This window comes from Moschus berezovskii, chromosome 4 (genome assembly GCF_049115385.1).
Source record: "Moschus berezovskii isolate FMDL1 chromosome 4, NW_MosBer_1.0, whole genome shotgun sequence".
In the NCBI taxonomy this organism is placed as follows: domain Eukaryota; kingdom Metazoa; phylum Chordata; class Mammalia; order Artiodactyla; family Moschidae; genus Moschus; species Moschus berezovskii.
Window position 1 is genome coordinate 113,860,402 of NC_142463.1, and position 22,782 is coordinate 113,883,183.

The following is a 22,782-nucleotide window of genomic DNA, read 5'->3' on the forward strand; positions in this document are numbered from 1 at the left end:
CTGTAGACACAGAAAGGTCTATCAGGTCACCAGCAAATATTTAGGGATACCCGCAGGTCAAATGCCCAAAACCCTTGCTTACATTTACAGTCCCAGGATAACTCAGAAGGTGATACTGGTGGAACCAGGGAGAACCCCTTCAAGAAAGAGTCAGAGCAAGGGTATATTTCCTGAGGGGGCACTGTGACTCAGGGGACAGTATTCTTTGGGGTAATTCTTTGGGAAGACTAGGGACATTGTCAGAAAATGTCCCTGGAAGAAACTTTTTGTGGTTTGGAACATGAAAAGTAATTCATCCTGGTTCTGCTCAATTCAACATCCTGAGTATTTGCAAAAGTATTGTGCTAAATGCTTGCCTGTGTAAATTTTCAGTCCTAACCATAGGGTTATTCTTCAAGTAATAGAAGATAGAAACCTCTATAGTTATAGGTACTAAGAGACAAAGGATTAAGGGAAAAACTGGCAATTCTCTCAGTTGGAACCAGAGTAGGATTGAAAATTTAGAACGGGTGAAGGCTCATGGAAGGTAGAAGGGGTCAATCCTAGATGATCTTTCAATATACACTTTTTTGTATGTCTTGGCTTCTTCATGTTCTGATGAATACATTTAGACTTATCCTCCTATAATGTTGCCTACTTCCAGAATACCTCTAAATCTTTGCTAACATTCCTCTTTCTTCCAAGGAACTAAGCCCAGGAACAGACACCCTGACTTCTTTACAAAAAGTGAAAGTGAAATTTGCTCAGTTGTGTCGCATGTCGCTTCTTGCGACCCCATGGACTGTAGCCTGCCAGGCTCCTCTGTCCATGGAATTATCCAGACAAGAATACTGGAGTGGTAGTCATCCTCTTCTCCAGGGGATCTTCCCAACCCAGGGACAGAACCCAGGTCTGTCGCATTGCAGACGGATTTTTACCATCTGAGCCACCAGGGATGTCGATATTGCTATGGGATGTCTTGGCTAGAGGGATGGAAAATCCTATATACAGGCTGTTTGGTCCTATACCTTGTCTCCAATCCACTCCAAGATGTCAGCACACTCCTGGAAGTACTGTTGGAGTTTCAGGGCCCGCAGCAGCAGGGCACCCTTCTCCCGGGTCAGCTCCAGCAGCAGGTCCCACAGACGGTTCAGTTCCTCCAGAAGGCCCTTGGGGAGAAGTAAAACCACTCAGGCACATTACCTGCTGTGGAGCAGCAGGTATAGACTCAGAGACCTGTGCAGAGAGGGATCTGGATAAAAATCCCTCTTCCCATTAACTCGTGCATTAATTGCTCAAAAATATTTAAAAGAAGATAGGGCATGTATGGGAATAGCTATTAAATCATATGATCTTCCATAAAGAAAAATAAACAATAACATTTGGGGGTTTTAGAGGATGAAATGATTACAAATGACAAAACAGGATGGAATAAAAATTCATTTTAAAAAAGTTGCTCATTTGAATTTTACCTTGAGGGATAGATAGAATTTTGATAGGCAGAAGATACAGAGAGGGTGTTCAGAGTACTGACAAAGGCACAGAAAAAAACTTGGCACGGACTGTTTGTCAGAAGGTATGAGAGCTACAAGTTTTTTTGACTTACAAAGGAAATAGGGTCACCAAAGCAATAACAGAACTTGAGACTATATAGCTGAGGGCTCTAATGCTGGGTTAGTGTAGAAGACCAGGTTTCACATATATTGTAAAAGTGAAGGTATCATTTATGCTATGTCTTGAAGAATCTTGTATTTTTCAACTACTTCATGGCTCTAAGGTACATTTATCTATGGATCCTGCAGTGCTATAGGATCACTATAATCTCAGTAATTCTGATAGGTGTGAAGATGTTTCAGCTGTTTCTCAACTATTTTAATTAACGTAAGGGACTGGTTTTTGTGCAATGTGACCAAATCAGTTTTATTTAATAACAAGTACACTTTGACTTATTCTTGTTATAGAATCTTCTTTCCAGTAAGGTTTACTCTTGTTAAAGTCTGTATCACCTGACCATGTTTTGTGGACAGCAAAAGGAACTAGAATTTGTATGCTAGATATGGAAAAACAGCCCCCAACTTATAAATATGTAACACATTTCTTTTGACAATTTTAGAAACAGTTAAACAGTAAAAAATAATTTCACTTAATACAAAAAGGACCTGAACTGACTCTATCAACACAGACATTTTAGGAGAAAATACGAATTAACTCAGGAAAAAAGCTGATAAGTTAATCATGGGTTCCACGGTGGTGGAATCGATCTTCAGGGCTCAAGGGTTTGGAGAGCTACACTAGTAGTCACAGCATGTGAGCTCTGAAGAGAAAGAGGCATCAGTGGCAAAGGGAGCAAGGTTTCAGAGAAGAGTCAAAGAAAGAGCATCCCTTGTTTAGAGAGTTTAAGCACCAAGGACTCTGAGCGTAGAAGAATTAGAAAGGACATTTGGGAAAGCCACTTCATCTGGGTCGAAGTGGGTTTGATCTTGAGCCAACCCATCCTGTGATGGCATAAGGAGGAAGGCGACGCTATTCAATGAGAGCTTTGTGCCATAGCTCCTCTCCCCACTCCTAGGAACACTAGCACATCCCATCATTTTTTCCTTCCACAGTCCAAGTAAAATATAAGAGGCAGAACCATGGTTCCAAGTCAGTTGTATCCAGGTTTATACCTGTTGTAATCAATGAAAACTCTGATAACATAATCAACAACTAGAAGCATCTCTCACAGAGCCCTACCATATATTTACCTTGGTGTCCTCATGGGCAAAATGCCCCTCAGGAAATCGGGTTTCCCTGGTTTCTTCCAGATCAGGAAGGACCCTTGATTTTGCTTGCACCTCTGCTTCAAAGGATTCATGCTTCTGATATTTCCCCTGAAGATTAGAAATCAGTTTATGGCTTAATGGAGCCTGGTCTCCTGGACCATAAAAGAGTTCTTTTATTCCTCTGTTTTCTTGCAGACAGAACTACCTGTTTCCCAGCATAGACTAAACGATAACCTGTGACCATAGCTAGAGGAATCCTATTCTAAAAGAAGTGGTTGTGGCAGAATCAACACATATAGGTTTTCAAAGATTCCCAGACCCCATGTCCAGGACCACAGAATAAGGTCTTTTCAGTCCTTATTGCCTTTGGGAAATTTCCAATAAATATTACATTAAAGTCTTAATTGCCTACTGTAGAAATGAAATAATGTAACACAGAATTTTTCCTTTTAAGAAAAGTGGAACTAAATCCTACTGAAAGTAGTGAACAATGAGGAAAATGATCATGACAACAGTGGCTTTTGTTTTAATTGGGAAGTTTCTGCATGCCAAATTATGCTCTTGTTGTCATATATAGATTGATCCATTTAGTAGGTAATACTTTGTTCTTTTTCTAGGAGCTTCCTTTCTGATATCCATTGCTCATTTTAGGCATACAAGCCTTTCTTCTGATCCTGACTATGACTTATTCTGTAATACAAGTAGTAAGGGGAGCTTCCACCAAGACCTCTCATTTGGACTTAACAAGAGTCGTGAACAGCCAATGGGAAAAACCCTGGTTAAATCATATCTTTCTGATGAGAGCAAAGAGAAGTTGGTTCAGAATTACCTATGTCTCTTTACTTCAATTCCAACCTTAATGTCACAAATATTGAAATTCCATAGTGCATCATAAATTCTTTGAATTCTCAGTGTTTTGCCCATGGTTTAAATTCAGAGTAATATTACATTTATAAGACATTGAGGCTTAAGGAGTTGAAGACATGGACTATTTAGAGACAGAATTACAGTTCCCAAAGTCTGATGTTTCTATTACAGCATCCCTCTAGAGTTTACCAGATGTACACCTACATTATAAAAATGTTTCTCTCCCTAGAGATTTTAGAGTCTACTCCGGGGAAGTCAGTGAAACTGAAGAACCTGTATGTTTGTTGGGTCTTCATAGCTTTTATCACTTGCAATCTTGATTTTCTCCATGATCCATTTCTCATGGTCATCTGCATCTCGTATGAAAACTTGGTAGTGATAGGAATCTTCAAGTTTCTGACCCCTCTCAGCAACCCGTTCCTTGAACCTCTGGTACCGAGTCAACACCTCCTGACGCCTCTCCTGGATCTCTTCTGCTGTTTCCAGCACCTTTGGCCCATCACTCTCCATGGCCTGCAAGTTAAAAAGTTTCTACATTTTTGCTGGTTCTCAAGTCTCTAGTATACTGTTTGTTTGTTTGTTTCCTTTTTTTTCCCTCTCTCTCTAATATTCTGTCTTTTTAAATGTCTCAAGGCATTTACTCATGTTGCACTTAGGTTCAGATATCTTTATACCTATAAAAGTCTCTTTTTACAAAGGCTATAGTACATTTATATAATTTTAACCATATACAGCTACAACTTAGGCTAATAATTCTTGGTCATTCAGAATACTTTTCCAACTTTTCACATAAACATCTGCCCATATTAATAAACTTAATAATAAAGTTCTATAGCATGCATTATTAGGCTAATTGAAAACAAGTTTAAATTAGCAAAATCACATTTTCAGATGCATAAAAAGAAATACAATTTTACTGCTTTCAAAAGCTTAAAAGGTGTTAACATGTACTGATCATGATAAACCTAATTTAATGAATAAACTAAAATGGCTTGCAATTAATTTTGACAAATGATATACCCCAAAGTCCAAAAAAAAAATTTTGTAAAAATATAACTAACATATTATTTACTTTTTTATTTTCTTTATTCAAAACATTACAAATCAAAAATTTAGCACATTTACAATCTAATTACCATAAATTTAAAATTATTAGCATCTTGGTAATTGACTTTTGCAATGTAAAACATTATATTATTAAATAAAATCACGTATTATTTTCCAATAATAGTGGGATCCAATTTATTTGTGACAACATCCAGCAAAATCTCCATAGGATACACCTTCATTTATCTGGATATAAGCACAGTTTTTCCTAGTTCACCTCAGTGAAAACATTCAATATAAATAGATTTAGACTTTAGTCTCCTTCTATACATAATTATTATTCTGTGGATGACCTTTACTAGTTTGGTTACAGAATTAAGTCCTTCTATGGAGACTCAAACATCTGTTGTGTGTTATTTTCCTCCAAGTTATCAGGTTGTTCTCCATGTGAACCTGTGTAAGCAGGTTATTGCTGGATTTTGGTGCTATATAGTCACAAACTCAAGGTCAGTTTAAAGTGATACATTCATAAAAAAGAGAATTAAAATTAAGCTTCCTTCTTAAGAATCAAGAAACAATTCTTGCTGATCCTGTCAAAGATTTCACAGAAAGTTCAAAGTAGACAGCTTTCCTAATTATACTGGTGACAAATTGTCCAGTAAAGAATTCTGTACTCACGGTTTCCTTTGGAAAGTGTTGTGTTTTTCCTAAAGGTCAAGAACCTGCCAAAATAAAATGTATCCAAAAGAGAGAGCCAGAAAGAAAGAGAAACAATTCACAGGTAATTGTTTAGTCTAATTTAGATAGAGATGAAAGAAACGTTACATATGTGGCAAGACAAAGAATAAAAACAACAAAAAAAAAGCCTCTTGCTTGGGCCAGAATCCCGCCAACTCCAATCTACCCTATCTTCAGAAGACAGACTGAGCTGAGGCAGCTGTTAACTTTCACAGATGCTGGGTGACTCAGCTCTTTGAGGGGACTGTGGCTCTCAAAGGTCTTCAACAGGACTTTATAAACAGAATGAAAGCAAAATTCTTAGATGAAAACTTAGAAAAAAAACTGTTATAGATATAACATAGGGCAATGTTAAGATTATGTTTTGTTTCTTCAATTAGCTTTAAATTTTACTTCTGAGAATTATAAATCAGGAAGGAATTCCGGGTTGCCCATTCTTCATACTCTGTACAGAATTACAAGAACTCAAGGCATACATAGGTTCTTGTTCCAACCTGTCTCTCAGAAACACAAATCACCAACTCCATTAAAACTCAGCTGCAGATTTTCAACAGTCTTTAAGCAGCAAGACATCCTAATTCTTGCTATAGAGACTTTGCTAAAATAGGGAGAAAATTTTATTCCTGGTCTCACAGATCGTTCCTTTTATTTAAATGATTAAGGGTAAAGCTAAATCAGATTTTTTAAAATCCAAAGGAAGTAAGATATATGCTTGCTTATTTGCACTTTGTGAAACAAAAATTAGGATACCTCATCACTTTGTCGACAAAGGTCTGTATAGTCAAAGCTATGTTTGTTTGCTTGTTTTTCCAGTAGTCATGTACAGATGTGAGAGTTGGACCATAATGAAGGCTGAGTGCTGAAAAATAGATGCTTTCAAACTGTGATGCTGGAGAAGACTCCTGAGAGTCCCTTGGACTGCAAGGAGATCAAACCAGTCAATCCAAAGGAAATCAACCCTGAATATTCATCGGAAGGACTGATTCTGAAGCTAAAGCTCCGATACTCTGGCCACCTAATGTGAAGAGCCGACTCACTGGAAAAGACCTTGATGCTGCAAAAGATTGAGGGTAAGAGGAGAAGCGGGCAACAGAGGATGAGATGGTTGGATGGCATCACTGACTCAATGGACATGAGTTTGAGTAAACTCTGGGACACAGTGAAAGACAGGGAGGCCTGGTGTGTTGCAGTATATGGGATCTCAAAGAGTCAGACACGGCTGAGCGACTGAACAACAATGTTTGACAAACTAATAAAGCCATAAAATATCTAAAAAAATGGAACAAAGTTCTAAACTTTGGGATAAAGTCGTACTATTTATTGTATGTATTATTTTTAATGAACAGAAAAGAAAGCAGAAATTCTCCAAACACATAGTTCTTTTATACAACTTTTAAGAAATGAAGTAAACATATCAAAAAAAAAAAAAAAAAAAGATTGGGATGTCTTCAGATCCTCCTAAAAATCAGTGGGTCTATCCATGTCAAACATCATTCCACTGTAGATCCAACTTGAATAATATAGTATTCATGGTCTATTAGGGTAGACCAAGGTTCTGCATTTCTAGTGTCCCTTCACCCTGGATCATCTCACCCAAAGAAACTGAGAGAGCTTTAAATTTTCTTCTTGAAAGTATACTATTAACTTTACTTTTTTCATATAGTTTCATGATATAAAATCAAATTTGGATGCTAAAGGTATGAACACAAATCTTAAGGAATGTATTAGTACAAGTGTCAGGATGCTTCCTTCGGATTGATGGAAGGGCATGATGAGAAAATTTTGAACCCTGGTAGTTTAATACTTGGGCCTCTGACCTTCTTGCCACTATTACATTTTTCCAAGAATGGTTATTGGCACTGACAACATAGAGGCCCTGAGTACAGGATACTCGGGGAAAGAATGTATGAGAGACATTGTGGAGGTTAAGAATCATGTTCAATCGTTTTTTTTTTTTTTAGTTTGTCAGTGTTTTATTGTTCAATCTTTAAAATTGTATTTAACCCATTATATAAATGAGTGCTGAGAGATTACAAGGAAAGCTAAGTTCATTAGAGACAGCTTCATTAAAGAGAAGTCTTATACTCAGTTTTACAGGGTGGGAGTACTTTTGATAACTGTTGTATTTGATCATGCTTATCAGCTCTGGGCAGAACTGTACTTCTCATACTCATTTAATCAGCACTGCCCAGCTTTCCTGAGTCTCTTCTCAGTTATCAGATCTTTATTTCCTGGACTCAGAAACTCCAAGAGATGCTTTATATCCCCAAATTCTAAAGCGTCCCCAATTTGCAACACTAAAATTCACATGCTTACTGTGGAATTTTAGAATTCAATTTTCTTAACTCATTTAACAACAAGGAAAAATACACTAATTTTTTAATGTAAAAAATGTTTTCCTGTGGAGTAGAGGTGATCATTATTTTATTGATCATCTGTTTCATTTCTGTTTCTCCAGAGTGAGTTCTCATCTTAAGAAGCCTCCAGTGTTTGTCTCCTAAATTTAAAATATTAAATATTGTCATTCAAAAAGAAAAAGAAAGAAAGAAAGACCACTTTGCAGTGAACAATGTTCATTTTAGCTCTTATTACCTCAAGTTCTCCAAAGATGTGCTGTGCTGTTCTTAGTTGCTCAGTTGAATCTGATTCTATATGATCCCATGGACCATAGCCCACCAGGCTCCTATGCCGTGAGGATGCTCTAGGCAAGAATACTGGTGCGAAGTGCCATGCCCTCCTCCAGGGGGTCTTCCCAACCCAGGGATCGAACCCAGGTCTCCTGCATTGCAGGTGGACTCTTTACCATCTGAGTCACCAAGGAAGCCCATGAATACTGGAGTGGGTAGCCTATCCCTTTTCCAGGGGATCTTCCCAACCCAGGAATCAAACTGGGGTCTCCTACATTGGCAGGCAGATTCTTTATCACTAGCACCACCTGGGAAGCTCCTTATTTAATATAATCTTCCACAAATATCAGATAATAAATAGGTTGGTGAGGTGGAACACAGTGTAAGAGAACTCACTGCTCAATCCTCAGTAACGTGAATTAAAAAAAAAAAAATCATGTAAGAAGTTCCACCAGTAGATCAGCACAGTGATCTCCCCTCTGAATGGTATTCTTACTTTTGACCATCAGACCCTGCTGTATGCTGTTTCTTTTCCTTTAGCTTTTCCCTCAATTTGAAATTGTTTTTATTCAAAACACTGGAATAGCATGTACACATACACAATTTAGCTAGTAAAATTACATTTGCAATATGGAGTGAGAGTGTGTTTAATCTTAGAATGTTTTTAAACAGAGTAGTAAGGCAATACTATCTAAGTTTTAAGAAATAATGTAGTCTCAGTTAGAAGAGCAGACTAAAGGTGAGAAAGTGTGGAAGTTTCAGCTATATAAATTTTTAGAGACAATGATAAACAACAATGGCATAAATGTCATTTATATAATATATATAAATGTTATTTATAAATGACATTATAAGTGATAAATGATAATGATACAACAATAATAATCATAATATAATCTATAGATAATTTATAAGTTATAATGACAAATAAGTGATAATGATAAAGATAAAAGACAAGGATAAAATTTGAGGGACTAGGAAAGTAATAGATGGTAAATCTGCCCTAAGTGTGGGAGACTCAGGTTCAATCCCCGGGTTGGGAAGATTCCTTAGAGTAGAAAATGGAAACTTACTCCAGTATGATTGCCTGGAGAATTCTGTGGACAGAGGAGCCTGACAGGCTACAGTCCACGGGGTGGCAAAGAGTCGTCAGACACAACTTAGTGACTAACACTTTCATTTTCTTTTTCAGGAAAGTGATAAACAAAGTTTATATTTTAAGGCACAACTAGAAAATTTCAACATAAAATTCTCTCTATGTGTCCATTTGGGCATTCTCTCTCTCTCCCAAATGTGCAGTGTGCACTTGCATTACATGACAAAAAGAACTTCGCAAAGATGGGATGTCTGCTGGGCAGTGAAGATCACGTTTTCCTATCTTCTGACCCTAGCATTGTAACTCCTTTTAAAATAAATATTGTTATTTCCCAGCTCTGTGAAGAGTCATAATGACTTGATGCTTGCTTTGTAAATGCTTCCATTCAGTTCAGTTTAGCCGCCCAGTCGTGTCCGACTCTCCACGACCCCATGAATCACAGCACGCCAGGCCTCCCTGTCCATCACCAACTCCCGGAGTTCACTCAAACTCACCTCCATCGAATCAGTGATGCCATCCAGCCATCTCATTCTCTGTCGTCCCCTTCTCCTCCTACCCCCAATCCCTCCCAGCATCAGAGTCTTTTCCAGTGAGTCAACTCTTCGCATGAGGTGGCTAAAGTATTGGAGTTTCAGCTTTAGCTTCAGTCTTTCCAATGAACACCCAGGTCTGATCTCCTTTAGAATGGACTGGTTGGATCTCCTTGCAGTCCAAGGGACTCTCAAGAGTCTTCTCCAGCACCACAGTTCAAAAGCATCAATTCTTTGGCGATCAGCTTTCTTCACAGTCCAACTCTCCCATCCATACATGACCACAGGAAAAACCATAGCCTTGATTGCTGCTGCTGCTGAGTCACTTCAGTCGTATCCGACTCTGTGCGACCCCATAGACGGAAGCCCACCAGGCTCCCCCGTCCCTGGGATTCTCCAGGCAAGAACACTGGAGTGGGTTGCCATTTCATTCTCCAATGTGTGAAAGTGAAAAGTGAAAGTGAAGTCGCTCAGTCATGTCTGACCCTTAGTGACCCCACGGACTGCAGCCTACCAGGCTTCTCCATCCATGGGATTTTCCAGGCAAGAGTACTGGAGTGGCTTGCCATTGCCTTCTCTATAGCCTTGATTAGACGGACCTTGGTTGGCAATGTAATGTCTCTGCTTTTTAATATGCTATCTACCTTGCTCATAACTTTCCTTCCAAGGAGTAAGCATTTTTTAATTTCATGGCTGCAATCAGCATCTGCAGTGATTTTGGAGCCCAAAAAAATAAAGTCTGACACTGTTTCCACTGTTTTCCCATCTATTTCCCATGAAGTGATGGCACCAGATGCCATGATCTTAGTTTTCTGAATGTTGAGCTTCAAGGCAACTTTTTCATTCTCCTCTTTCACTTTCATCAAGAGGCTTTTTAGTTCCTCTTCACTTTCTGCCGTAAGGGTGGTGTCATCTGCATATCTGAGGTTATTGATATTTCTCCTGGCAATCTTGATTCCAGCTTGTGCTTCTTCCAGCCTAGCGTTCCTCATGATGTACTCTGCATAGAAGTTAAATAAGCAAGGTGACAATATACAAACTTGACGTACTCTTTTTCCTATTTGGAACCAGTCTGTTGTTCCATGTCCAGTTCTAACGGTTCAGTTCAGTTCAGTTCAGTCGCTCAGTCGTGTCCGACTCTCCGCGACCCCATGAATTACAGCACGCCAGGCCTCCCTGTCCATCACCAACTCCCGGAGTACACTCAAACTCATGTCCACAGAGTCGGTGATGCCATCCAGCCATCTCATTCTCCATCGTCCCCTTCTCCTCCTGCCCCCAACCTTTCCCAGCATCAGAGTCTTTTCCAGTGAGGCAACTCGTCGCATGAGGTGGCCAAAGTATTGCAGTGTCAGCTTCAGCATCAGTCCTTCCAATGAACACCCAGGATTGATCTCCTTTAGAATGGACTGGTTGGATCTCCTTGCAGTATAAGGGACTCTCAAGAGTCTTCTCCAACACCACAGTTCAAAAGCATCAATTCTTCGGCGATCAGCTTTCTTCACAGTCCAACTCTCACATCCATACGTGACCACTGGAAAAACCATTGCCTTGACTAGACGGACCTTGGTTGTCAAAGTAATGTCTCTGCTTTTTAACATACTATCTAGGTTGGTCATAACTTTCCTTTCAAGGAGCAAGCGTCTTTTAATTTCATGGCTGCAATCAGCATCTGCAGTGATTTTGGAGCCCCAAAAAATAAAGTCTGACACTGTTTCCACTGTTTTTCCATCTATTTCCCATGAAGATGGGACCAGATGCCATAATCTTTGTTTTCTGAATGTTGAGCTTCAAGCCAACCTTTTCACTCTCCTCTTTCACTTTCATCAAGAGGCTTTTGAGTTCCTCTTCACTTTCTGCCATAAGGGTAGTGTCCTCTGCATATCTGAGGTTATTGATATTTCTCCCAGCAATCTTGATTCCAGCTTGTGCTTCTTCCAGCCCAGCGTTCCTCATGATGTACTCTGCATATAAGTTAAATAAGCAGGGTGACAATATACAACCTGGACTATATATCCTTGTTGAACTTTATGTAATACATCAGTATGTCATTTGATGCATGATCCTTTGTCTTGAAAATGTATCTGACTGTGCCTCTGACCACTAACAGGTGAAATAGTTCTCAGAGTTTTCTGAGAGTCTGTAACCCTAGTTATAATGCTCAGTTTGGTTCAAATAAAATTCTCTTTATTCTTCTAAACTGGATTGTTAATTGAACTTTACTTGAGAAATAGATTATATATTATAAAATCTTAAAAAAGGAAAAACAGATACGAAAACTGCATAACCCTTTCATATTCTGGAATTTTTGTATATCAATTCTGGAACAATAATTGCACTTAGAAAATTATAGTTAAATAATTAGTCAATCAATCTGTAATTTCATTCCTCATGTTTTATTAAAAACATTAAAAGTAGAACATTAGAAACACATTATTTAAACACAAGAACACTTCTTGTTTCCTTTTTTTCTTTTCCTTGTTTTCTTATGTCAAGTATATTTTCTGATGGCTTCCATTTACCAAGACCTCTCCAGCCACAAACTGTGACTTTTCTCTCATGTTCTTGCTCTCTGAGTTCTTTTAGATAGCATTAGCCTCTTCTCATAAGACCTTTCCCTTAACTTCTGTGTTTGCATCTGATTCTTGAGTATCATAAGATTTAGGGATGAGGATGAGGGCATGGCTGTGGCATATTAGTGGGGAAGTAAGGCTGACAACCATAGGATTCCTGTACGTGGGCTACGGAAAAGTGAAAATCTATTAACATTTGCATAGTCATCAGCTTTATTATTGCATCACCTCTGAGGTGTGGGCCCTGGAGAAAAGCACCCTTTATGAAGCATGTATAAAGAGAAGGATTCATAAGAGAAAGAGCCCTCAAATAAAGATTTAAAATAAAATGGAGTCTAGCATCCTGAAACCCAAGGGAGAAGAGGTTAAAAGGGAAGTCCTGTTGTCCAATATGGTAGATCAATTGGCTGGAACAATCTGAATACAGCAAGATGATACTGGTTTATTCACTAAATAGACATTTATTGATATTTCTGCTTCATTAATAAGTACTTTACACGCTATTACAGTGAAACCAAGGATTACATTTTTCAATGTATCATGAAATAATATTGATTAGCTAATTAATAGATTGCTTATATTACTTTACTTTTCTTAGAGTCGAGGTTTTTGTTTGTTCATTTATTGCATTTAAAATTTTCTTCAATGAACTTCTTGGCCTGAGATTCTTTGCCATGGTCTTTAACTACCACAAAACTGCAACCAACTCCTTTATGGGGCTTCTCGCTATGTCAATTTTAAAGAGGCCTATCTTTTCTCTTCATTTCTAGTGGTCATCAATATTAATGAAGTTAATTTGGTATTCACCAAATCAACCTCCACTAACTTGACACATAGGCTCGTTAGAGTTGGATGCAGGCCTTAGTCCCTGTGATTGACCCAGAATGGAATTAATATTGTGTAGTACTGCCAAGATAAAAATCATACAAGGGACTCATAATTGAACCTACTGAAAAGCATCTAGACTGCTATTTATCAACACATGGACATTTGATTAGAAAAAAGATTATTCTTCAAGTATATTCATTGTAAGTACCATCGAGAGAACTTAGTCTTATGAAGATGTTTGCTCAGTTACCATATCTTATAATCATATGTCTTGACTGTATTAAAATGCAATTTTTACCCCAATTATTTCCACAAGTTAAATTATCTTGGAGAAATCGAGTGGCAGAAAACCTACTCAACAAAGTCTGATTCAAAATGTGTCAAATTGGTGTTTTTCTTTGTGGCTTACTTCACTCTGTATAATAGGATCCAGTTTCATCCACCTTATTAGAACTGATTCAAATGTATTCTTTTTAATTGCTGAGTAATACTCCGTTATGTATATGCATATATATGGAATTTAGAAAGATGATAACGATAACCCTGTATACAAGACAGAAAAAGCAACACAGATGTATAGAACAGTCTTTTGGACTCTGTGGGAGAGGGCAAGGGTGGTATGATTTGGGAGAATGGCACTGAAACATGTATATTATCATATGTGAAATGAATCACCAGTCTAGGTTCGATGCATGATACAGGGTGCTCAGGGCTGGTGCATTGGGATGAATCAGAGGGATGGGATGGGGAGGGAGGTGGGAGGGAGTTTCAAGATGGGGAACACATGTACACCCAGGGCAGATTCATGTCAATGTATGGCAAAACCAATACAATAATTTAAAGTAATTCAGTTCAGTTCAGTCGCTCAGTCGTGTCCGACTCTTTGTGACCCCATGAATCACAGCACGCCAGGCCTCCCTGTCCATCACCAACTCCTGGAGTTCACTCAAACTCATGTCCATCGAGTCAGTGATGCCATCCAGCCATCTCATTCTCTGTCGTCCCCATCTCCTCCTGCCCCCAATCTTTCCCAGCATCAGAGTCTTTTCCAGTGAGTCAACTCTTCACATGAGGTGGCCAAAGTATTGGAATTTCAGCTTCAGCATCAGTCCTTCCAATGAACACCCAGGATTGATCTCCTTTAGAATGGACTGGTTGGATCTCCTTGCAGTCCAAGGGACTCTCAAGAGTCTTCTCCAGCACCACAGTTCAAAAGCATCAATTCTTTGGCGATCAGCTTTCTTCACAGTCCAACTCTCACATCCATACATGACCACTGGATAAACCGTATCCTTGACTAAATGGACCTTTGTTGGCAAAGTAATGTCTTTGCTTTTTAATGTACTATCAAGGTTGGTCATAACTTTCCTTCCAAGGAGTAAGCGTCTTTTAAATTCATGGCTGCAATCAGCATCTGCAGTGATTTTGGAGCCCAAAAAAATAAAGTCTGACACTGTTTCCACTGTTTTTCCATCTATTTCCCATGAAGTGATGGGACCAGTTGCCATGATCTTTGTTTTCTGAATGTTGAGCTTCAAGCCAACCTTTTCATTCTCCTCTTTCACTTTCATCAAGAGGCTTTTGAGTTCCTCTTCACTTTCTGCCATAAGGGTGGTGTCATCTGCATATCTGAGGTTATTGATATTTCTCCCAGCAATCTCGATTCCGTAAAGTAATTAGCCTCCAATTAAAATAAATAATTTTTTAAAAATGTGTCAAATTGAATAATGGTTGAAAAAAACTATTGAATTCAGTTATTAGTCAATTTTGTTTATTGGTGACCTTTGGGAGACCAGTTTCAATCAAAGACAGATGAAAGAGAGCTGAGGATAAAAAGACTCTAACAATTATATAGACTCCCAAACACTAGCTCTTATTTGAAGTCCCTGGTCTTATGAAAAAAAGATGTTAGCTTGACTCATGTGCTTTTTTATGGCTTCCTTTATCTCTTTATTCCTCAGGCTATAGATAATGGGGTTGAAAAATGGGGACACCACTGCAAAGGCCAGAGCAATGGCTGTATCCCAGAATAAGGAGTAGGTGGCAGAGAAGCGTAGGTACATGAGAGCCACACTGCCAAAGAAGAGCAGAAATACAGTGAGGTGGGAGACGCATGTGGAAAAGGCCTTGCGACGGCCCTCAGTGGAACGAATACGTAGAATTACAGCCACGATGCCAACGTAGGACATGAAGATGAGCGTCACAGCTGTAATAATCTCCACTGCATGGACAACATCCACTACCTGAATCATGAGGATGGCTTGTGTGTCTGTGCAGGCCAGGCGTAGTACGGGGAGGAAGTCACAGAAGATATGCTCCAGGTGATTAGAGCCACAAAATGGCAGTGTGGAGATCCAGGCAATCTCAGGAAGGGGTGTGACAAAACCACAAACACAGCAACCTAAAGTCAGCCAGGCACAGAGCTTTGGGGTCATGATGGTAGAGTAATGAAGAGGGCTGCAGATGGCCAGGTAGCGGTCAAAGGCCATAGCTGTCAAGAGACAAACTTCACTGATGCCTGTGGAATGGAAGAAATACATCTGCAGGAGACAGCCATTTAAGGAAATGCTCTTCTCACGAAGCAGGCAAGAGAGCATCTTTGGTATGGTAGCAGTGGTATACCAGATCTCCAGGAAAGAAAGGGCACTGATAAAGAAGTACATGGGAGTGTGGAGATGAATATTCATCTGGACCACTGTGATGATGACCACATTTCCAACAACAATGAATGCATAAATGAGGAGCAGTAGAACAAAACAGATGACAGAATCTCTCCAGGAATAAGGGAAAGCAGAGAAGATAAACTCATGAGCAGTGGTTTGATTGGCATTCTCCATCTCCAGGTGAGAAATGAGGCTTTCAAATCCTACTGCACTCAAACTTTCTAGGCAATGTCTACCACTCATCATAGAGTAAGTATACTTACAAAATGCCAGCATCTGGATAAATCCCTGTCTTGGGAGTGTAGAAGAAGAAGGAATATTCCATATTCCATAGATGCTTACAACTAAAATTGGAGTGTGGAAAAAAATTCAATCAGAAAGCACAGCCCTATATTAGATTAATAATTCTCAAAATTTATCAGGCATCAGGATCACTTGGAGGGCTTGTTAAAACTTAGCTTACTAGTCTTCATCCTGAGAAAAGTCAAGGAAAAGGCAATCACCTATAAGCCAAGAAGAAAGACCTTGAAAGGAATCAACTCTGCCAAAATCTTAATATCAGACTTCCTAGCTTTTAGAACTGTGAGAAAATAAACTCTTGTTGTTCAAGTCACTTAGTCTGATACTTTGTTATGAAAGCTTTAGTAAATTAATATACCATACTTATACCCAACACTCAACCAGCTTCCCTTGCTGATTTCCTTATTTCTTGGTTCTTCTAAATACCAACTTTACACATTTTTGCTTCTATTGTCTTCTGTCTCAAACTGAATTAATCATCAAAGTCTGCTTAACTTTTTTCTGTTGTATTACCAATACATTTTATTTCTTTTATCTTACCCCTAATTCGATGCTTAGTAATAATGCTTACATTATTGTAATAGGTTACCAAAGGTTTCTACTTCCAGTCTTACTATTTTCATACAAGCCTCTTTTCCCTCAAGACTAATCTTGCTATAATATCAGTTTACTGAAGTAACTCCCCTTCCATGCTTATATTTAAATTTTACATTCTTACCACGTTCTTCTTCCAAATTGTTTTTTCTTTAAAAAAAAAATCTCAGATTATCTAGGATAACAGTTTTATAATCACTGCAAAAGGAAAAAATAAGCTTCACTTTTGTCTGTCATTTATTAATAATCTCATGGTACATTAGGAAAGGGCACTTTATTAATGTTCTCTTATTCATATTATCTATAGATGTATTTGTTCATTTATTATGTGACTGAAAATGAACATGTTAACTGCTTAGATATGTCTCACTCTTTATGATCCATTGGACTGTAGCCTGCCAGGCTCCTCTCTCCATGGAATTCTCCAGGCAAGAATACTGGAGTCATTTCCCTCTCCAGGAGATCTTCCCTATGAAGGAGCGAACCCAGGTGTCTGTATTACAGGCAGATTCTTTACCATCTGAGCCACCAGGATGCCTGATTATGTGACTAAGGCCCATAAAACTCCCAACTGCATCATCTTTCTTTAGTATTGTACTGAAATGACATTTTTGCTATTTTAGCAGAAAACAAAGCCATCTTGTCTACTGTTGCTATAAAAAATTGTTCATTTCCAATCCAATTTATTAAACCTGCTGTTAATCCAAACATGTCACTTTCAGTTTCTGGTCTCTGAGCATTCCTGAAAAAATCTCCTCTGCATGAAATAGCCTCTTGTTCTTTACAAGCTCTACCTTCTCTTTATACTAGCCAAATTCTATTGGGTTGACCAAAAAATTCATTCAGATTTTTCCATAAGATGTTATGGGAAAAGCCCAAATGAACTTTTTGGCCAGCCCAACACATGTGTCTTTTCCAATTTTAACAAGATAATTCCACACGTAATAGAAATCACTCTATTTCCTGTAATATTTATATGTCTATGTATCTTTTAATTTTAAATTTTTTCAAGTATTCTTGATTTTTTCATATACATATCTGATCTTTCCCATAAGACTTGATGCCCCAGTAGTAGTCCCTACTTATTGTGACTATGGCCTTTAAGACAGGGTCCTACAAACTGAACCAGTCTACTCATTCAAGAAAGAGCCTCTAAGCAGACCCAGCCTCTGAGCAGAACTAATTACTCATTCTACTGAAAAGACGTGGCTAAGTAGAAGAAAGATAAGAGAGATGGAAATCAAAAAGAAAAACTCAGATTTCTCCCAATGAACACTTCTCTATCTTTTCCAAATCTCAGTAAAGTCTAGTACAATTGTCAATGATATTAATGCTTCACAACAAACTGGAAATCTCACTTGATTCCTGAAACATTTCAGAAATCAATCACAATGCTCATTTGTTGTTTTAAAGCCATCTCATGAGTTTTAGCCCCACTTTATCCCTCCTATTTCTTGGGAAATTTATAAATATTTATGCTTTGTACTAACTTGCTTATAACAGGGCTTCCCTGGTAGTTCAGTCAGTAAAGAATCTGCCTGCAATGCAGGAGAAGTTCCTGATTCCTCCTTGCCCAGTCTTACCAATAGTTACTCACAGTTTCTACCTGCACACTAGGACTGTCTATTTTCCTGTGTAAGTGTTTTCCTTTCCCTAGATATCTCCCAACTTCCCCGAATTAGATAATTTACTGACCTTGCTGCTGTTGGGTTCTGAGCTTGGAATAAACATGGGTGAAGACTCTATCTTTCCCTACCCTAATGTGGTCAACCATATAGAGCTACTGAGCCAAGCTTCCTTTGCTCTTCTGCTATCTTTCTACCCTGAGTCTTCCACCTAAACTATATTTCCTTCATCAGTCAGTGATAAAGAGATCTGACTATCCCTATGGAGCTCTCTTCTTCTACCCTGCCCCTTTGTGTACACCTGTGTATCTTCCTAAGCCTAGCTAGAATAGGAAGATGGACTCTCCTGAGAATACTACACTAGTGATTTAAAATAAGTTGGAAAAAATCCTTCTTATAATAGTTCCAATTAGGAAAAAAGTTCAAGCTGGTAATTAGGAGAAGCCCAATCTGAGGTAACTCAAATCCAGGACAAATGAGATAATCCAGGAGTCTGAGACATTGCAATAAGTGTGCTTCTGTTTGTTTGTTTACTTTCTTTTTTATGGTACTTCTGACTGGATTAACTTTTAAATAAATTGAAAGCGGAAATTCCAAGAGTCACATTTGAAGAATGTTAATGCAGATGGCAGAGTAGAAGGATGTGCACTCATCTTCTCCTACAAGAACTCCAAAATTGCAACTCCCTTCTGAACAACCATCGACTGGAAAATGTTGGATCTCACCAATAAAAGATAACCCACGTCCAAGAGCAAAGGAGGAATCCCACCCAGCAAAATGGTAGCAGGGGCGAAATTGAGTTTAGAATCAAATCCCTTACCCGCCAGAGATGCTCAGAGGGCTCAAACAAACCCTGTGTGCACCAGAGCTCAGAGACCCAACAGATACTGAGCTAGAACTGTGTTTGAGTGTCTCCTGTGAAGGTACAGGTCATCAGGGACCTGCTTTAGGGACAGGGGCTCTAGAGGCATCAGACCTGGGTATGGCATAAACCCTCTTGGGGGAGGTCACCATTAACCCCTCCATAGAGCTGCCAGAACTTACCCAGGACTGGGGAAACAGATTCTTGGAGGGCACAAACAGAACCTTGTGGGCACCAGGACCCAGGAGAAAGGAGCAGTGAGCCCATGAGAGACTGACCCAGACTTGCCTGTGAGTGTTCAGGAGTCCCCAGTGGAGGCAGGGGTCTACGGTGGCCTGCTACGGAGTCGGGGCACCGAGTGCAGCAGTGCGTGCATGGGACCTTTCCATGGAGGTCGCCATTATTGTCATTGCCTCCACCATAATTTGGTCTCAGATCAAACAACAGGGAGGGAACACAGCCCTGCCCATCAACAGAAAATTGGATTAAAGAGCATAGCCCCACCCATCAGAACAAGACCAGAAGCGTTTACCCCTCAATCAGTCTCTCCCATCAGGAAGCTTCCATAAGCCTCTTATCCTTCTCCATCAGAAGGCAGACAGAATGAAAATCGCAATAACAAAAAACTAACCAAACTGATCACATGGACCACAGCCCTGTCTAACTCAATGAAATTATGAACAAGGTCATGTAGGGCCACCCAAGATGGACTGGTGATTGTGGGGAGTTCTGACAAAACATGGTCCACTAGAGAAAGGAAAGGCAAACCACTTCAGTATTCTTGCCTTGAGAACCCCATGAACAATATGAAAAGGCCAAAAAATAGGACACTGAAAGATAAACTCCTCAGGTCAGTAGGTGCTCAATACACTATGGGAGATCAGTGGAGAAATAACTCCAAAAAGAATGAAGAGACAGAGTCAAAGCAAAGACAACACCCAGTTGTGGATGTAACTGGTGATGGAAATAAAGCCCGATGCTGTAAAGAGCTATACTGCATAGCTGCTGCTGCTGCTAAGTCGCTTCAGTCGTGTCTGACTCTGTGTGACCCCATAGATGGCAGGCCACCAGGTTCCCCCTTCCCTGGGATTCTCCAGGCAAGAACACGGAGTGGGTTACCATTTCTTTCTCCAATGCATGAAAGTGAAAAGTGAAAGTGAAGTTGCTCAGTCATGTCCGACTCTTCGAGACCCCATGGGCTGCAACCTACCAGGCTCCTCCATCCATGGGATTTTCTAGGCAAGAGTACTGGAGTGGGTTGCCATTGTCTTCTCCGAATATCTCATAGGAACCTGGATTATTAGGTCCATGAATCAAGGCAAATTGGAAGTGGTCAAACCAGTGATGGCAAGAGTGAATATTGACGTTTTAAGAATCAGTGAACTAAAATGGACTCGGATGGGTGAATTTAATTCAGATGACCATTGTTATCTACTACTGTGGGCAGGAATCCCTTAGAAGAAATAGAGTAGCCATCATAGTAAACAAAAGAGTCCGAAATGCAGTACTTGAATGTAATTGCAAAAATGACAGAATGATCTCTGTTCGTTTCCAAGGCAAACTATTCAATATCACAGTGATCCAAGCCTATGCTCCAACTGAAGAAGCTGAAGAAGCTGAAGTTGAACGGCTCTATGAAAACCTAAAACACCTTCTAGGACTAACACACTAAAAAATATGTCCTTTTCATTATAGGGGACTGGGATGCAAAAGTAGGAAATCAAGAGCTACCTGGAGTAACAGGCAAATTTGGCCTTGGAGTACAAAATGAAGCAGGTCAAAGGTTAACTGAGTTGTGCCAAGAGAACGCACTGGTCATAGCAAACACCCTCTTCCAACAACACAGGAGACGACTCTACACATGGACATCACCAGATGGTCAATACCGAAATCAGATTGATTATATTCTTTGCAGCCAAAGATGGAGAAGCTTTATAGAGTCAGCTAAAACAAGACTGGCGCTGACTGTGGCTCAGATCATGAACTCCTTATTGCCAAATTCAGATTTAAATTGAAGAAAGTAGGAAAAACCACTCGACCATTCAGGTATGACCTAAATCAAATCCCTTAAGATTAGACAGTGGAAGTGACAAATAGATTCAAAGGATTAGAACTAATAGAGTGCCTGAAAAACTACGGGCAGAGGTTCATGACATTGTACAAGAGACAGGGATCAAGACCATCCACAAGAAGAAGAAATGCAAAAAGGCAAAATGGTTGTCTGAGGAGGCCTTACAAATAGCTGAGAAAAGAAGAGAAGCTAAAGGCAAAGGAGAAAAGGAAAGATATACCCATGTGAATGCAGAGTTCCAAAGAATAGCAAGGAGAGATAACAAAGTCTTCCTCAGGGATTAATGCAAAGAAACAGAGGAAAACAATAGAATGGAAAAGACTAGCGATCTCTTCAAGAAAATTAGAGACACCAAGGGAACATTTCATGCAAAGATGGGCTCAATAAATGACAGAAATTGTACGGACCTAACAGAAGCAGAAGATATTAAGAAGAGGTGGCAAGAATACACAGAAGAACTGTACAAAAAAGATCTTCATGACCAAGATAATCACAATGGTGTGATCACTGACCTAGAGCCAGACATCTTGGAATGTGAAGTCAAGTGGGCCTTAGAGATCATCACTACAAACAAAGCTAGTGGAGGTGATGGAATTCCAGTGGAGCTATTTCAAATCCTGAAAGATGATGCCGTGAAAGTGCTGCACTCAATATGCCAGCAAATTTGGAAAACTCAGCAGTGGCCACAGGACTGGAAAAGATCAGTCTTCATTACAATCCCAAAGAAAGGCAATGCCAAAGAATGCTCAAACTACTGCACAATTGCACTCATCTCACACAAAGCAAAGTAATTCTCAAAATACCCCAAACCAGGCTTCAGCAATACGTGAACCGTGAACTTCCAGATGTTCAAGCTGGTTTTAGAAGAGGCAGAGGAACCAGAGATCAAATTGCCAACATCTGTTGGATCATCAAAAAAGCAAGAGTTCCAGAAAACAGCTACTTCTGCTTTATTGACTACATTAAAGCCTTTGACTGTGTGGATCATAGCAAACTGTTGAAAATTCATAAAGAGATTGGAATGCCAGACCACCTTACTGCCTCCTGAGATATCTGTATGCAGGTCAAGAAGCAGCAGTTAGAACTGGATATGGAATAACAGACTGGTTCCAAATTGGGAAAGGAGTATGTCAAGGCAGTATATTGTCACTCTGCTTATTCAACTTATATGCAGAGTACATAATGCAAAATGCCTGTCTGGATGAAGCATTAGCTGGAATCTGAAAACTAAGATCATGGCATCCATCCCATCACTTAATGGTAAATAGTTGAGGAATCAATGGAAACCGTGACAAACTTTATTTTGGGGTGTCCAAAATCATTGCAGATGGTGACTGTAGCACTGAAATTAAAAGATGATTACTTCTTAGAAGAAAAACTATGGCCAATGTAGACAGCACATTAAAAAGCAGAGACATACCAACAAAGGTCTGTGTCGACAAAACTATGGTTTTTCCAGTAGTCATGTATGGATGTAAGAGTTGGACTATAAAGAAAGCTGAGCGCCAAAGAATTGATGCTTTTGAACTGTGGTATTAGAGAAGACTCTTGAGAGTCTCTTGAACTTCAAGGAGATCCAACCAGCCCATCCTAAAGGATATTCGTGTTCAATCAATGAAG

At 39.3% G+C, this 22,782-nt stretch overlaps 2 protein-coding genes across 2 annotated transcripts in view; both read right to left on the reverse strand.

Annotated features, from left to right (window-relative positions):
• SPTA1 (spectrin alpha, erythrocytic 1) overlaps positions 1 to 5,550 on the reverse strand; it is a 70,190-nt gene extending 64,640 nt beyond the window's left edge. Inside the window, exons 1-4 of the mRNA XM_088834961.1 lie at positions 5,334 to 5,550; positions 3,882 to 4,121; positions 2,724 to 2,849; positions 1,008 to 1,148 (exon numbers count right to left, since the gene is read on the reverse strand). Of these exons, the coding sequence (XP_088691087.1) occupies positions 1,008 to 1,148; positions 2,724 to 2,849; positions 3,882 to 4,118 (504 nt within the window). The 5' untranslated portion in view covers positions 4,119 to 4,121; positions 5,334 to 5,550. The remainder of the gene's footprint in view (positions 1 to 1,007; positions 1,149 to 2,723; positions 2,850 to 3,881; positions 4,122 to 5,333) is intronic.
• A 9,389-nt stretch (positions 5,551 to 14,939) lies between these two features.
• Positions 14,940 to 15,884, reverse strand: OR6K2 (olfactory receptor family 6 subfamily K member 2). Its single transcript, XM_055401449.2, has one exon. It carries the CDS (start codon positions 15,882 to 15,884, stop codon positions 14,940 to 14,942), a length of 945 nt encoding a protein of 314 aa, XP_055257424.2.
• Between the last annotated feature and the right edge of the window lie 6,898 nt (positions 15,885 to 22,782).

Coding starts and splice junctions, on each gene's coding strand:
- OR6K2 (XM_055401449.2), bottom strand. CDS start 15,884: ATGGAGAATGCCAATCAAACCACTGCTCATGAGTTTATCTTCTCTGCT.